Genomic DNA, 14,261 nt, shown 5'->3' with positions numbered 1-14,261 from the left:
GTTCACATCCTTCTAGTTGCTGTACGTGGGACTCGGCCTCGGGTTGGACGGAGAAGTGGTGCCTTGGGGCGTGCCCGGGATCCGAACCCCGGCCGCCAGCATCAGAGCGCGTGCACTTAACCGCTAAGCCACGGAGCCGGCCCCTTCGTGCATCCTTTCTATTGCTGAACAATATTCTATCATATGGCTAGACCATATTTTATTTATTCATTCATCAGTTGATGGATCCAGTCAGCTTTTTAATATCTCCCTCTTAAATATGAATGGACAGCCAAGGACTTAAACATTTGAGAAAAATCGTTAACATGAAAGACAAATACAAATACCAAACATTTAAAATAAGGAACTCAGAGGAAAAAGGGGCAAAGCAGGAAGCAGAAGAAAACTTCACAAATCTTCAATACTCGAAGATAATAGAAGATATTATATTCATTAAACAAAAATGGGAAGTTATTTTTAAAGTGAAGACCAAGGAGCTCTTGTAACTAAAATATGATAGGAATAATTAGAAATAATAGAAATACTGGAAGTAAACTTGAGAAAATTTCCCAGAAGGTAAAACAAAAAATACAGAGATGGCAAATAAGAGAGAAAATATTTTTCTAAGAAAATCAGAGGATCAATTCAGGGGGTCCAATATCCAAATAAAATGAATTTTAGAAACAAAAGGGAGAGAAACTGTCAAAGAAATATTATGAGAATAATTACCTGAAATGAAAGACATGAGCTTCCAGATTGAAAGGTCCACTGAATTCTAATACCATAATGAAAAATGGCCCACACTCATGTATATCATTATGAATTTTAAAAACTAAGAATAAAGGGCAGATTTTCCAGAAAGAAAAACAAGTCACATAGTCAGCATCAACACTGGAAGCTACGGGACAAGGAGCACTGTCTTCAAAGTTCTGGAGGAAAACAACTTCCACCCTAAAATGCTACAATCAGCCAAATTATCAGTTAACAGAGAGGGAAATCAATATCTTTTCAGACATGCAGGGTGTCATAAACTAACTTCCTACGCTCCGCTTCTCAGGAAGCTATATGAATGTACTCTACCAAGACTAGAAAGTAAAAAGAAACAGAATTTGGAAAGCAGACTATCTACTATAGAAGAGAAGTGAAGGGAATTCCCAGGCTGATGGTAAATGCAAATTCCAAGAAAAGAGTTGGCAGCAGGGCTGGAATGCAATCAGTCTTGAGAGGAGCAGGATGACAGAGGGCTCTAGGAGGGACGGCTCCAAGAGAAACGAAACAAATAAGTTACCTGATGTGTCTGAACCAGCCCAGAGGAGATCTACAGTTCTGTTAAAGAGTCTGGGGCTGAAACAGTTCACAGGTATACAGAAAACTAAGCAAACAAAAGTACAAACGATCAGGGTCTGGCCCAGTGGCATAGCAGTTAAGTTTGTGTACTCCACTTCTGCGGTCCAGGGTTTGCCGGTTCAGATCCTGGGCGCGGACCTATGCACCACTCACCAAGCCATTCTGAGGCAGGGTCCCACATAGAGCAACTAGGAGGATGTACAACTATGACATACAACTATCTACTGGGGCTTTGGGGAGGAAAAAAAAAAGGAAAAAAGGAGCAAGATTGGCAACAGATGTTAGTTCAGGGCCAATCTTCCTCCAAAAAAAAAAAAAAATACAAATGATCACTCCCGGGACAACAGAAAGTTGTATAAGAAAAAACCTTAATTTCAGTTTACTATGTGGCTCAGCTATAAATAATATCAACATAAGTAGTAGATATTAGTCTGATAAAAATGACGATTTACCTATATCAGGAGCACAGGGAAGGGAATAAGTATCTGTCTGGGGATAGAGGGACTGCAAGAGTACTAAATCATGTTTTCCACAGTAAAAAGTCAGAAAATAATATATAAAATAAGAAGCAGTAATATACGTATGTAATTTAAAAATATAATGGTAATTAGCAGAAAGAAATGAAATTGGTTGCCTCTGAAAAGAAGGAAGAGCAATTAGGAGCAGGGGGAGGAAGGCAGGGAATTACTTACCATTTCTTTTTCTTTTTTTTTTTTTTTTTGTGAGGAAGATCAGCCCTGAGCTAACATCCATGCTAATCCTCCTCTTTTTGCTGAGGAAGACCGGCTCTGAGCTAACATCTATTGCCAATCCTCCTCCTTTTCTTTCCCCAAAGCCCCAGTAGATAGCTGTATGTCATAGTTGCACATCCTTCTAGTTGCTGTATGTGGGACGTCGCCTCAGCATGGCCGGACAAGAGGTGTGTTGGTGCGTGCCCGGGATCCGAACCCAGGCTGCCAGTAGCAGAGGGCGTGCACTTAACCACTAAGCCATGGGGCCAGCCCCTTACCATTCTTAAAAGTCTTATAACATTTTGATTTATTAAATTAAGCACTTGTATTCATGATAAAAAATTACATCTTCTGAAATGCCTGGCATATAGTAAATGGTCAAAAAAATGAGATAGAATAGGGACTCCGACCCTTTTATTTAAGCGGCATCTACATTATTATAGACCAGTTATCATGGTTATCATCAGACAATGAGTCTACTTTAAGGCATTTCTGCCCAATACTTATACCATTTTTGAGGATTAAATTTTCAAAAACAATTATACTTCGCAAGCAATACTCTTCCATTCTTCAACTACTCTGATAAGAAGTACCTGGTCCTCAGTAAGATTCTCAGCATCCCAGTTGCTGCAACGGAGTAGAAGGGACTTGTCAAGGGGAAAGTTCAAAATGGTCTCAGCAAGTGATTTCAGGCTAAGCCCGTTACAGAGCAAATTGCTTCTACAAGAAATAAATAAAATCATGTATCAAAAATGGGCAAAGGACAAGAACAAGCAAATCAAAAAAGACATATAAATGGCCAATACACAGATGACACATACTCCATGTCACTAGATATCAAATAAAATAAAAATTATATATAATTCTTTAATCTATCAGATTGCAAAGATTTTTAAAAATAACTATCTATACTACTGGTGGAGCATGAAGAATCAGACACTCTAATCTAAAATTTGTGAACTGTACATTTATGCAACCTTGATGAGAAACAGTTTAACAATAAATAGCTATCAAAATTTTGAACACGAAAATTCTCTGATTCAACAATTCCACTACTAGGAATTTATTATAAGGACAAATGTACCTAAAACAATCTTCATTGAAGCACTATTTATAGTAGCAAAGAATTGGAAACAACCTAAATGCCAGTCATCAACAGAAGACTGATTAAATATCCACGCAATTAAATTCCATACAGCTACTAAAAATAAGGAAGTGGATCTATATTGATGTGAAACGATGTCCATGACATATTAGTTAAGTAAAAAGAGACTGTGAAAGAAAATACGTGTTGTAGTTCCTTTCTGTTCATATATATACTACAATATTACATAATAAATGTGTCTATGTGATTCCAGGCATGTGAGAGACAGAAAGCACAAAGAGATAGCTAAATTAATCAAATGTTAGTGATATTATCTCTAGGTATGGGATTTCAGGTGATTATACATCTCCTTTATGTTTTTCTATAGTTGAATTGTCCAGTGTTCATGTATTACTTTTCAAATTTGAGAAAATAATAAGGCTATTTTCATTGAGGGAGTGAAGGTACAATATAATCAAATAATAACCTTTCTGCTCTTCAAGCACTTTCTGATTAAAACAGCGGCAGGATGGTGAAAAAAATTAACTTGTCAAGGATTGCAGATTCCAAACAAGAGATAAACATGTTAAGAACACAAAGGTCTACAAAAGTGGAGCCGACTTCCTGGTTACCAAGTAAGAGACTAGAAGTTTTAGAGCAGGAAGCTTGGAGGTGGAGGTTCATGTCAGCGTTACAACATGCAGGATTCCCTGAGGCATAGTAGGACATGAAATCATTATAAAGATGAAGAAAAGGAAGTCTTTCCTTACAAAAACAAGCAGTAAATTGATGGATTTCATCATCCCCAAAAGGCAGCACTGACTAAAAAGTGAAAAAAAGAAGGCCAGACACACGTAGGTAAAACACACAAGGTCTTAGCTCCATTAATGGAAATTACAGATTTGGGGGAGACATAAAAGTTTCTTTTGTTTTATTAGAAATTATAAAAGTAATGAATGCTTATTATCAAAAATTCAGACAATAAAGAAGAATAATGGGTGAAAAGTGAAAACCCTCTGCCCTCCACTTTCACTCCTCAGGAAGAATGACTCCCAACAGTACGCTGTGGCCCCCTCCAGACTTTTTCCATGCACAAATAAACAGATGGTTAGATGGAGAAGTAGATACAGTTTTTTGATATTTGTTTTGCTTTTTGTTCTGCAACTTGCTCTATCACTTAATGTAACAGAGACCGCCTTCCATGACAGTAAGTACAAATGTACTTATTTCATTCCTTTAAACAGCTGTGAAAATTTTCAAGCATGGATATTCCAAAACTCTTGAAATCATTACCCTCATTGAAGGACAGTACTTGGCTTTTAGTTATTTAATTCCATTTAGGTCATCTCTTTTTAAATGTCATATTTGGGAAGGTTTCACATTTCTTGAGGGTGAATTAAAAACAAGATGCCACCTTTTCCACTTCAAAGTTCCACTAGGAAAGATTCCAAAATCATATACAATAATCTCTATAATAAATCATCTTCAGTTAACATATAATAAAAAAATATAAACAGTATGAAGAAAAGAAGACATCGTTACCAAAGAAAAATTGTGCTCCCTCCCAAAGTCAACTGAAAGTAACAGCTACCTATGGCAAACATCAGGAGTAACCTATGGCTAACAGTGCTAAGTATAATTCTTGCACTAAAACGTCCAGTTTCTTACACTATGATGTCAAAACCTTAAATTTTACTACTAAAGTGTTCAATAATAAAATAAGAATAATTTTTTAAATTTTAATAAAATTTCATTAAAAATTGAAAGGGTTGGGGCCGGCCCCATGGCTTAGCGGTTAAGTGTGCGCGCTCCACTGCTGGGGGCCCAGGTTGGGATCCCGGGGCGCGCACCGACGCGCCGCTTGTCCGGCCATGCTGAGGCCGCGTCCCATATACAGCAACTAGAAGGATGTGCAACCATGACATACAATTATCTACTAGGGCTTTGGGTAAAAAAAAAAAAGGAGGAGGATTGGCAATAGATGTTGGCTCAGAGCTGGTCTTCCTCAGCAAAAAGAGGGGATTAGCATGGATGTTAGCTCAGGGCTGATCTTCCTCACACACACACAAAAAAATTGAAAGGGTTGATAAATGCTTCATTCTTATTTTTAGAGAAGTTCATGGTAATATTCAGCTTCGGCACAATTCTTATTTTGCCACTTGGCCATTCTGCATTGAGCCAAACAGAGAATTCAGTGCACCTCTAATTTCTATATATTCATAGAGAAGACTGTAATTACATAGAAAGATCTGGAAGGACAAACCAATTGGATGATGGTACTGAAGGTGGTAGTGATGATGACGATGACGACAGTAATAGTTAAAATTTACACAGACCTCTCTATATCAAACACTATTTCTAAGTTCTTTGCATAGTTTATCTCATTTAATCCTCACACCAATCCTATGAAATGGGAACATTATTATGTCTACTTTACAGATGAGGGAACTGAGGAATAGTGAGGTTCAGTAACTTGCCAAAGGTCACACAGCCTGTAAGTGGCAGCGCTGGGGCTCCCACCCACACCGTCTGCTCCAGGGTCAATTCTAGCCACTATGCACACCACCTCTAAAAGCAGGGAGTAACAGTGGGCCCCTCTGGGGAGGCAGTGCCAGAGGGAGCAGGGCCTGATGAAAGGCGGCCTTTGCTGTTAGACTCCAAATACTTCAAATTTAGGCAAGAAACAGAAATAAAAGGTATCCAAATTGGAAAGTTTAAAAATTTTAAATATAGTAAATATTTTAATGTGCTACTTGAAAAAAATTCATACTTTATTATAAAAGTTTTATTTACATAAGCCAAACTACCAAGCTAAAATTTCATTTTATATTCAAAAATTACAATAAGCGTAGATTTTAATCAGGCCTTCTCTTAGTTTATCAAATCTTCCAACCTTTTTTTTTTTTTTTTGTGAGGAAGATCAGCCCTGAGCTAACATTTGCCAATCCTCCTCTTTTTTGCTAAGGAAGACTGGCCCTGGGCTAACATCCGTGCCCATCTTCCTCCACTTTATATGGGACGCTGCCACAGCATGGCTTGAAAAGCGGTGCATCGGTGCGCGCCCGGGATCCCAACTGGCCAACCCTGGGCCACTTTAGTGGAGTGCGCACACTCAACTGCTTGCACCACCAGGCCGGCCCCCTCCAACCTTTTAATGTCAGTACCACTGAAGGCAGGGAGAGAGGCTGTTTCAGTCCAGTCTTAAAACAAGGACCTGTATGAATACATGAGAAGGTAATTGTGACTCCGTAAAAGAAAAGTTAGAATAGAATTTCCATATGAACAGAATTCCAAGGGAATGGGAAATCTCTCTTCCTTGCAGTAAAGCATTAGGTCTACCATCATTTTTTGTCCAAAGCAGGGTTTGAAAACACTCATCAGGATGAGTCAGGGTTGCAATGGGAGAGGTGGGGACTCTGGCAAGTTGAACGGAACATGCTCAGCTGAAGAGAACAGCTGCTACCTAGCCAATTGCTGCCACCTAAAACTGTTGACCTTGTCAAATCATCTAATTTTTCAAGAGAAGCTAAAAACACAGATTTTTACATTAAATCTTCTAGATTTAAACTAAAATTTCCGGGCCGGCCCTGTGGCTTGGTGGTTAAGTGCACGCGCTGCGATGCTGGTGGCCCGGGTTCGGATCCCGGGTGCGCATCGAGGCACCACTTCTCCGTCCATCCTGGGGCTGAGTCCCACATACAGCAACTAGAAGGATGTGCAGCTGTGACATACAACTATCTACTGGGGCTTTGGGGGGAAAAAATAAAATAAATAAAATCTTAAAAAAAAAAAAAAAAAACTAAAATTTCCCAAAAATATCACATGGGAAAGAAACAAAAACATTTTCAGCTCTAATTTAGCCAGTGGGGCCATCAGTTTATAACCTGTAGCTCATAGAGACACGTTATTAATGTTTCATCTAAAAAGACCAATTCTAGGTAACTAAAATTTTCTCAGAAGTTAGAATATTTCCTCACAAATTCAATATGCATCTCAGAAGGTTCTAGACTTCTAAAGAATTTTAGATGCTGCATTACTGAGTCTCAGTAATCTACAAATCTTGCTAAAATATTTGCCCCACTGTACAGGAATTCCAGCATTCATAGAAACCATACCTCTGCCTCATGGCTAGGTATCGGAGGTCCAGGCACCCCTTAACAGTGAGGCCATAGTCCTGCAGAAGCTTGCTGGCATCTTCTGAACATCCTACTCCAACTTTTAAAATAGCGTCATCTGCCAAAATGTCCAATAACGTTTTTGGTAGTGTTTTTCCTCCACAGACCAGCCTGGGCAAGCGAACCAAGACACAGAAGCCACTTGGGGAGGCCATCTGAAGAAGTGACAGAGGACTGGCTTTGCCTTCCAAGTTCACCTGCAACAGAGGAAAACAGGGCCACAGTTCACACTCCAGCATAGCAACAAGCACAACATGAAACTGGCAAGAAAGTCTAAGAGATACATCCTTAACTTCCCAAAGGGAACAGCTGACCAGAGTGTGGTTCAAATCTAAGAATGAGCCTTTGCTAACAAATGCAACAGACTCTGTGAAGCAGGAGCCTAAGCAGAGGTTACTGAGGGCCCAAATATGAGCCTGAAATATGAGCAGTCCATAAATAGTGACCAGCTGGCACAAAAGAGCACTGGGACACACACTGGCAATGTCATGTGAAACATACTGGTTTTAAAAGGCCAAGGAGCACAGTGCCAAATGATAAACATATTCTTTTCATTATCTAGACTCCCTAAAATACTCACTAATAACTCAACTCATTTACCTCATCATCGCTGCCTCAAGATCCGATTTTTAAAAAGAGGTAGGAAATACAGTACTATAAATAAGTGGTACCTGCCAATATAATAAATTCTGGGAGCACAAAGTGCTTTCTCAGCATTTTATGGTCACAAATGTCATTCATAAAAGAAAAAAAATGTATATTGTGTATAAGCTAGGATTCTTATATTTTAAGAAATGAAAATAACATTATATATTAACTGATCTAGTTTTAATCTTTGTGAGGTAATAGATAAACTGAAGAAAATGGTGAAAGCTAGGAAGTTATTCCCAGAAAAATTTACATACAAAATTTATGTTAATTAAAGGTTGCCTAAAGTGATCTACCAAACCTAGGTTAAGCACCCAGTAAATTCCAATCGTTCTCATTTTTCAGGAGAGTAAATTTAAAGCTTACAGGTGACACAGTTTGCCCAAACGCAGAGAGAGAATGGCAAATTCAGGACTAGAAACTAAATTTCCCAATCTCTAAAATAATAGTTCTCAACCAAGATTGATTTTGCTTCCCCCACCCCCACGCCCAGGGACATCTGGCAATGTCTGGAGAAATTTTTGGTTGTCACAACTTGGGTGAGGGGTGCAACGGTATCTAGTAGTTAGAGGCCAGAATGCTGCTAAACATCCTACTGCGTACAGGATAGCCCCTCACAACAAAGACCCATCTGTCCAAAATGTTACCAGTGGGGAACCTTCTCTAGGCAATGCGGTTCTCTGACTACCATGCCATCAGTGTGCTAGGCACTGCACCAGGTGCCACTGTGGGTACAAAGTTACAGAAGAGGTGGAAACTGCCTTAAGAATTACAACCTTATAGGTGGAGTACAATACGCACAAGCTCACACCTTCAGAAACGACATGGTAAATACCAAAGGAGTGGTTCAAACAAAATGTTACAAGTACTCAGAAGAGGGATATTTCATAGTTGAGGTGATCAAAATCACAGAGAAGAAACAGTCAAGATCACAAAGAGTGGCTGTTAAAAACAAAATTCAGGGGAGTGATGTCAGCATCATGGTGGAGTGAGTTCTCCCCTTAGACTCTCCCTCCTAAGATAAAATGAAAAGGACATTCATATACCAACAGAGGACATTCACACAACACAAAGGCATCAGAGAGACCCACATAGCCATATGTCTGAAGGAGGAGTGCTGGACCCCCTGGAGGAAGTGGAAGGAGGTAAGGAGATCTCCTCTCCCTCTCCCAATGGCAGCGATCCTGGGCTCCACACCATGCAACTCGCAGAGGAGATCGGGGAGGAGCGGCCCTCCACAGGAACACCTGTCGCTCTCCACGTCCCCTCACAGCCTGGGGGAAAACCCCACACAAAGATGACTAAGCTACTGCGGGGGTGTCTTCATCAAGCCAGCACCCCAGGAGAGCAGATAGCGAGGGCAGAGTGAGAATGCCCCTGGGATCGCCCAGGAGAAAAAAAGCGCCCCTTCTCCCTGCCTGGCATTCCAGCTCAGCTCGTCGGCCAGAGCACCTGTGCAAAGCATAGAAAACCAGCAGCTGGCAGTGAGCAAGTCAGGCTCACAGCGGGCTCAGAATACACAGCTCTTGACCCCCACCCAGTGGCGGTAGATAGAAGCTGTGACCAGATATTATCACTATGCAGAGGCACAAATCTACGCTGTCAAACAGTATGAAAAAATATATTAAATTTCCGGACCAGAAGGAAAATGCCAAGCACACAGAAATCAATCCTGAAGGCACAGAAATTTATAATCTAAATGACAGATAATTAAAAATAGCTATCATAAAAAACTCAACAAGTTACAAGAAAATACAGATAGACAGTTCAACGAAATCAGGAATTCTTCACAAAAGTGATTGAAACTATAAAGAAAAACCAATCAGAAATGTTAGAGACGAAAAACACAATGGATGAGATAAGGAAAAATGTGGAATCCCTGAACAACAGAGCTGATATTATGAGGGATAGAATTATCAGCTTGGAGGACAGAAATACAGAAATGCTTCAGATGGAGGAGGAGAGAGAACTAAGACTAAAAAGAAATAAAGAAATTCTCTGAGAAATATCTGACTCAATTAGGAAATGTAAAATAAGGATTACAGGTATTCCAGAGGGAGAAGAGAAGGAGAATGGAGCAGAAAGCTTGTTCAAAGAAATAATAGCTAAGAACTTCCCAAACTTGGGGAAGGAGCTAGAAATACAAGTGGAAGAAGCCAACAGAACTCCTAAATACATCAATGTAAAAAGACCTCCTCCAAGGCATACAGCAGTAAAGCTAGCAAAAGTCAATGACAAAGAAAAAATATTAAGGGTAGCAAAGCAGAAGAAAATAACTTACAAAGGAAGCCTATCAGGTTTTCCTCGGATTTCTCAGCAGGAACTTTACAGGCTAGGAGAGAGTGGAATGATATATTCAAAATTCTGAAAAACAAAAACTTTCACCCAAGTCTATCCAGTGAAAATATCCTTCAGATACGATGGAGAAATAAAAACTTTCCCAGATAAACAAAAGCTAAGGGAGTTCAGCGCCACAAGACCCCCCCCCCCCACATACATGAAATGCTCAAGAAGGCCCTCATACCTGCAAAAAACAGAAAGGGGTTACAAAGCCTTGAGCAAGGAGACAAATAGGTAGACAAAATCAGAAAATTGCAGCTCTCTATCAGAACAGGTTAACAAACACTTAATTATAACATTAAAGATAAAGAGAAGGAAAACATAAAAAATAAACATAATACCATTGTAACCACAAACTCATAACACAAGATGGAATAAGCTGTGACAATAATTACCTAGAAGGGGAAGACAAAAGGGATGGAATTGGCTTAGTCTAAGAAAATAAGAGGCTATCAGAAAATAGACTATCTATGAGATTTTTTTATATAAACCTCATGGTAACCACTAAATAAATAATCAGAACAGAGACACAAATGATATAGAGAAAACTAAGAAAACCATCATAGAGAACTACCAAACTGAATTGGTAGTCCAAAATACATGGGACAAGAAACAATGGACATGTAGAAGAACTGGAAAACAAGTGATAAAATGGCAGCGTTAAGCCCTCCTAGATCAATAATCAATCTAAATGTAAATGGATTGAATTCTCCAATCAAAAGACACAGAGTGGTGGGATGGATTAAAAAACAAGACCCAACAATATCCTAACTCCAGGAAACACATCTCAGCTCTAAAGACAAACACAGGCTCAGAGTGAAGGGATGGAAGACGATACTCCAAGCTAATGTCAAACAAAAGAAAGCAGGTGTTGGGCCGGCCCCGTGGCTTAGCGGTTAGGTGTGCGTGCTCCTCTGCTGGCAGCCCAGGTTCGGATCCCAGGTGTGCACTGATGCACCGCTTCTCCAGCCATGCTGAGGCCGCGTCCCACATACAGCGACTAGAAGAATGTGCAGCTACGACATACAACTATCTACTGGGGCTTTGGGGGGAAAAAATAAATAAATAAAATTATAAAAAAAAAAAAAAAAGAAAGCAGGTGTTGCCATACTGATATCAGACAAAGCAGACGTCAAGACAAAACAGGTAGGGCCGGCCCCGTGGCTTAGTGGTTAAGTGCGCGCGCTCCGCTGCTGGTGGCCTGGGTTCGGATCCCGGGCGCGCACTGAGGCACTGCTTCTCCAGCCATGCTGAGGCCGCGTCCCACATACAGCAACTAGAAGGATGTGCAGCTATGACATACAACTATCTACTGGGGCTTTGGGGGGAAAAAATAAATAAAATCTTTAAAAAAAAAAAAAGATAAAATAGGTAATGAGAGACAAAGAGGGGAAGTATATAATGATAAAAGGGATACTCCACAAAGAAGATACAACATTTATAAATATATATGCACCCAACACAGGAGCACCAAAGGACTTAAAGCAACTATTAACAAACCTAAAAGGAAATACTAACAACAACACAATAATAGTAGGGGACCTCAACACCCCACTTACATCAATGGATAGATCATCCAGACAGAAACTTAACAAGGAAATAATGTCCTTAAATGAAATACTAGACCAGATGGACTTAATAGAAATATATAGAACACTCCATCCAAAAATAGCAAAATACACATTCTTCTCAAGTGCACATGCAACATTCTCAAGGACAGACCATATTCTGGGAAACAAGGCAAGCCTCAATAAATTTAAGAAGACTGAAATCATATCAAGCACCTTTTCTGACCATAATGCTATGAAACTAGAAATCAACTACAAGAAAAATGCTGGGAAAGTGACAAATATGTGGGGACTAAACAAGCTACTGAGCAACCAATGGATCACTGAAGAAATTAAAGGAGAAATAAATAAATATCTGGAAGACAAATGAAAATGAAAATACACCATACCAACTCATATGGGATGCAGCAAAAGCGGTCCTGAGAGGGAAATTCATAGCAATACAGGCTCACCTTAACAAACAAGAAAAATCTCAAGTAAGCAATCTTAAACTACACCTAACAGAACTAGAAAAAGAAGAACAAAGCCCAAAGTCAGCAGAAGAAAGGAAATAATAAAAATTAGAGCAGAAATAAATGAAATTGAAACAAACAAACACAAAACAGTAGAAAGGATCAATGAAACAAAGAGGTGGTTCTTTGAGAAGATAAACAAAATTGACAAACCCTTAGCCAGACTCGTTAAGAAAAAAAGAGAGAAGGCCCAAATAAATAAAATTAGAAATGAAAGAGGAGAAATTACAATGGATACCACAGAAATACAAAGGAATATAAGACAATACTACCAAAAATTTTATGCCAACAAATTGGACAATCTAGAAGAAATGGATAAATTCTTAGACTCATACAATCTCCCAAAACTGAATCAAGAAGAAATGGAGAATCTGAATAGACCAATCACAAGAAAAGAGATTCAATCAGTAATCAAAAACCTCTCAAAAAATAAAAGTTCAGGACCACATGGCTTCTCTGGAGAATTCTACCAAACAGTCAAAGAAGATTTAATACCTATCCTTCTCAAACTATTCTAAAAAATTGAGGAAGACAGAACACTTTCTAACACATTCTACAAGGCCAACGTCCCCCTAATACCAAAGTCAGACAAAGACAACACAAAGAAGGGAAATTACAGGCCAGTATCGCTTATGAACATGGATACAAAAGTCCTCAACAAAATACTGGCAAACCGAATACAGCAATACATTAAAAAGATCATACACCATGATCAAGTGGGATTTATACCAGGGGCACAGGGATGGTTCAACATCCGCAAATCAATCAATGTGATACACCATATTAACAAAATGAGGAACAAAAACCACATGATCATCTCTATAGACGCAGAGAAAGCATGTGACAAGATCCAACATCCATTTATGATAAAAACTGTCAATAAAATGGATATAGAAGGGCTGGCCCAGTGGTGTAGTGGTTAAGTTCGCGCGCTCTGCTTCGGCAGCCTGGGTTCACAGGTTTGGATCCAAGGCGCGGATCTACACACCACTTATCACACAGCCATGCTGTGGCAGGCTTCCCATATAAAATAGAGGAAAATGGGCACAGATGTTAGCTCAGAGTCAATCTTCCTCAGTAAAAAGAGGAGGATTGGCAAAGGATGTTAGCTCAGTGCTAGTCTTCCTCACAAAAGAAAAAAGAAATGGGTATAGAAGGAAAGTACCTCAACATAATAAAGGCCATATATGACAAACCCACAGCCATCATTATACTCACTGGGGAAAAACTGAAAGCCATCCCTCTGAGAACAGGACCAAGACAAGGGTGCCCACTCTCACCACTCTTATTCAACACAGTACTGGAGGTTTTGGCCAGAGTAATTAGGCAAGAAAAAGAAATAAAAGGAATCCAAATAGGCAAGGAAGAAGTGAAACTCTCGCTGTTTGCAGACAACATCATTTTATATATAGAAAACCCTAAAGAATCCAATGGAAAACTATTCGAAATAATCAACAACTACAGCAAAGTTGCAGGGTACAAAATCAACTTACAAAAATCAGTTGTATTTCTATACTCTAATAACAAACTAACAGAAAGAGAACTCAAGAATACAATCCTATTTACAATTGCAACAAAAACAATAAAATATCTAAGAATATATTTAACCAAGGAAGTGAAAGACCTATACACTGAAAACTATAAGACATTATTGAAAGAAATCACGATGACGTAAAGAAATGGAAAGATATTCCATGCACTGAGATTGGAAGAATAAACATAGTTAAAATGTCCATACTACCTAAAGCAATCTACAGATTCAATGCAATCCCAATCAGAATCCCAGTGACACTCTTCATGGAAATAGAACAAAGAATCCTAAACTTCACATGGGGCAACAAAAGACCCTGAACAGCTAAAACAATCCTGAAAAAAAA

The 14,261-nt window shown here is 39.2% G+C and overlaps 1 protein-coding gene across 7 annotated transcripts in view; it reads right to left on the bottom strand.

Moving 5' to 3' along the window:
- The window catches only part of EXD2 (exonuclease 3'-5' domain containing 2), a 97,288-nt gene that overhangs the window by 13,409 nt on the left and 69,618 nt on the right, over positions 1-14,261 (bottom strand). For 6 of the 7 annotated variants that reach the window (XM_058567195.1, XM_058567199.1, XM_058567193.1 and 3 more), the window contains exons 3-4: positions 7,257-7,513; positions 2,651-2,777 (exon numbers count right to left, since the gene is read on the bottom strand). In XM_058567195.1, the coding sequence (XP_058423178.1) occupies positions 2,651-2,777; positions 7,257-7,513 (384 nt within the window). The remainder of the gene's footprint in view (positions 1-2,650; positions 2,778-7,256; positions 7,514-14,261) is intronic. The other variant, XM_058567197.1, reaches the window with a different exon arrangement.

This window comes from Diceros bicornis, chromosome 24 (genome assembly GCF_020826845.1).
Source record: "Diceros bicornis minor isolate mBicDic1 chromosome 24, mDicBic1.mat.cur, whole genome shotgun sequence".
NCBI classification, from domain to species: domain Eukaryota; kingdom Metazoa; phylum Chordata; class Mammalia; order Perissodactyla; family Rhinocerotidae; genus Diceros; species Diceros bicornis.
Note: the sequence above shows the minus strand (reverse complement) of the source record. Positions and strands in the feature narration are given on the sequence as shown.